Below are 3,473 nucleotides of genomic sequence, written 5' to 3' on the forward strand. Positions count from 1 at the left end.
AAAAAAAAATCGATTTAGATAGGTTTTGGCGGAACCTGAAATTTTTGAAGTCGCGATTGAGAGCGTAGTTGGTGAAGATTTGAAATTCAAACTAATTCTTTGGAGAGAATTTAGGAGAAATTGAAGGGTATGTTAGAGAGAATGGAGATGACGTGAATTGTATAAAAAGAATAACTTCCGTTTTTTTTATTTACTTATACAAATTCGTGAGACCCGTCAATAGCAAGATATGCGAAACTGTAGCTACTCAAAGAAAATAAATGAAACAATAGTTATATTATTTATTTTAAATTAATAATTTGCCATTAGGCACAATTTTCCCTTTTATTAATGTGTTTTGGGAGTGAGAGTGGTATAATTCATTTAAAATACTAATATTTAACTTTTTTTTATTAAATGCGTGTAGAAATATTAGTTTTTAATTCGCAAATACTTTTAAAATTATAGTTATGGATGCGGAATAATTTACCCACTTCTTGTGGAATTAAATGCATGGAGAAAAAAAATGTTAGTTACAATTTTAATTAGCCGAAAAAGTTATTTCAAAATTATAGTCATGAACGTGGACTAATTTACCGACCTTTGAATATAAGTACATGAGGTATTAATTATTATTTTGAAATTAATTCTACCTTCAACAAAATCAACTAATAACTACAATTGCATAGTGTCTTTTTTTTCACATGTTTAGAAAAACTTTTTTTAAAAATTGTCAAAACAGCTGAAAATTTGAGGACTTCTATTTACAAAGCAAACATAAACTGAAACATTAGATTAATTAGTCACTATTACGGCTGTGCATTTCTGAAGTTTAACCGAAAAATAATTATAATAGATCGAACAAACTACTGAAACTTAATTTTAACAAAAAAAAACTCTCATTATCTTTGTCGACTTCACTTTCATCCGATTCTACCGAGAACTTTTCATCTGTTTTAATTAACAAACGATATAAAAAGGGGTTAAAGTTACTCATGATATCTTATTTATTACCCTTGCAAACAACACACACTTTGTACATATTTTTTAAACTAGTCAGCCCAAGTGTTTATATGATAAAAGAGTGTCGAAGGAGGGAAGATGACACAACTATGAATACTCCAAAACCAAGCTCAAACCTGGGGTGATCCATCAGGATTAGAGATGCCTCATGAATCCACAACAAAAGATTCGGTTCGCTTCGGTAGTTCATGCAACATATCTTCAGGGTGTTGAAGCATAACATTTCCCATTTGGTACAGGCACGGGAGAGGAAATGATATAAATAACCAGTTACAATTTGAATTAAAGAGAAAGACCTATTGTACTTTATAGCACTGTATTTCCTATGTCTTCAACATAATTAATAGATCTCCTGTGAAATGGGTCATAAAACTAAAAAGGAACATTTTGTAATGGGTCATATAATCACGTAACCCAACGGGAGAAACCCCACCACACTTTTTCCTGGTTATTAACCTAATAAAATTCATCCAAATTGTAGGAACCCGTGTGATAACTATCATGCTAAGCCCATTTTGGTTCGCCGTGGTATCTACAAACAGTGTTTGCATTGGAATGTTCAGTTGAGCTCGGGAGCAACTACATTCTTGGAAACTGCTATCTGAAAGTAATCGTATAACTGTAAGTGTAAGAGTTCGACAAAACGATACTAACAAAACATTTAGGTTTTTTCTGGTCCGTCAACGAAAAAATGAGAATTTGAAATGAAAATCACTAACGTCTCCAATAAAATAAATTACAAAAGGATAAATCAAGCATTACATTCTACAATCGACCAAAATATAGTTTACTTTTTATTCACACCAGCTCATCATAAGGGAGCTTAAACGGGTAGATGTGGGATCTCCATGAAACGCTACCAGCAAAGCAGTGCAAACTGTGTCCTTCCAAGTAAAAGGCCAAATCCATCCCTAAACAACTAAGTAGATCCGTTCTGCCATTTCTGCAGCTTATTGTCTAATCACTAGAAATTACTCCTGAGGTTCTAAGCTGTAAAGGTTTTATATGAATGACTTATTTCAACAAGTATTTTGGAAAATTTTCTGATAAACAAATAGCTTTTGTGGTAACATTATACTGCACAATGCTGAAAAGAAACAATAGCAACTACAAGAACCTCAATTGCACTTAATTTTAGTGATTCTTTGGAGGTTTCAGCAGCAGGCACCAAACTTCAGACGACACAAACATGACCTATTTCGGGGATCAAATATATGGAATTGTTTCCAGAACAAAAAAAATGCAACATACACTCATGCATTACAGTTACATGCGAAAGTTAACCTCAGAATTCAGGCAATCAACAGATTTCTTTTTGTTGATGATAAGTAAATTAAGCAATCAAGAACTCAGACAGAGAGCCACAGATTACAAATAGGAGTATATACAGTTATTTGAGGTGAATAAACCTGCACAAGGACTTCAAACATTGACCAAATGGCTAACCATGTAGTACTAGGAAATAGACGTAAAGACTCCAAAATGATGAAGCAAATCAATAATAAGAAAGAAAAAAAATTCCTTAGTTTTTAAGGAACATATTGCATACACGATTAGCCTTTTTAAACCTAGCTCGTATAGTATGGACAAGGTAAGAATCAAAGATGACATCATTAAAACCAAATAAACAACCAACTGCTCAAAAGCCGAAGGTGGTAAAGACTACCCTTTTAGACTAACCTTCATCAGACATTCAGACATTTGCTCCCACGGGCTTGAAGCAATCAATATTGCACAATACGGCAGATCTCATCATATTGCCAAAGCTGCCACCAATAGCATCCATCAGACATGACAGTTATCGCATTTTATACAAGATCAGGCTATTCTGAATTAACATAGCGGTAAAAGAGACGAAAATAAATAAACTGAAGAACTCTTAGACAGTGGTAATCTAACCGATCAATGCTTTTTCTAGCTTTCTCTGATGGTTCTGTATTATCATTTGCCTTATCTGAGAGATCCACACTCTTGCTCGACTTTTCCTTGCGGTCTATGCTAGCTCTAAATTTATCTCTTTGATCTGTGCTTGTTCTGGGCTCTCTCTTCTCTGTGCTTAGCCTAGATTTCTCCCTCTGATCTGTGCTTGGCCGGGGTCTACAATCTGTACTGCTTCGAGGTTTATCTATTTGGTTCATGCAAAGTGCAGATACATTTCTAAAACTAGTTGATTTCTCAATAGCTGATATGAATTTCTTCAGATGTATTATGTACTCCGGGAAGAGCTCCAAATCACAATGGTTACCAGTTTTGACCCACAAAGGCTCATATTTCTGCTTAGATAGCTCAAAAAGTTGTTTGCCATGGGAGCAATCAACTACATCATCTGCAGTGCCCTGGAAACTCCCAGAAAAAGTACATATCAGATACCAGCTAGCAATTCTGAATCCAAGAGTTACCATTATAATATAACTAGAAAAGAATAGTTTGATCTCTAAAGAAGGTACATCCAGAAAAAATAATACTATTAC

General features: G+C 34.1%; 1 protein-coding gene across 1 annotated transcript; it reads right to left on the reverse strand.

The window, feature by feature from the left end:
• Positions 1-964: 964 nt before the first annotated feature.
• LOC125847474 (uncharacterized) lies at positions 965-3,404 on the reverse strand. The gene is made up of 3 exons (XM_049527086.1): positions 2,902-3,404; positions 2,683-2,768; positions 965-1,603 (listed from the first exon to the last, which is right to left on the reverse strand). Exons 1-2 carry the CDS (start codon positions 3,402-3,404, stop codon positions 2,696-2,698), a joined length of 576 nt encoding a protein of 191 aa, XP_049383043.1. The 3' UTR covers positions 965-1,603; positions 2,683-2,695.
• Positions 3,405-3,473: the final 69 nt, after the last annotated feature.

This window comes from Solanum stenotomum, chromosome 12 (assembly GCF_019186545.1).
Source record: "Solanum stenotomum isolate F172 chromosome 12, ASM1918654v1, whole genome shotgun sequence".
Taxonomy (NCBI): Eukaryota; Viridiplantae; Streptophyta; class Magnoliopsida; order Solanales; family Solanaceae; genus Solanum; species Solanum stenotomum.

Coding starts and splice junctions, on each gene's coding strand:
- LOC125847474 (XM_049527086.1), bottom strand. CDS start 3,404: ATGGTAACTCTTGGATTCAGAATTGCTAGCTGGTATCTGATATGTACT. Junction 2,769..2,901: donor GCTAGAAAAAGCATTGATCG/GTTAGATTACCA, acceptor TATTGGTGGCAG/CTTTGGCAATATGATGAGAT.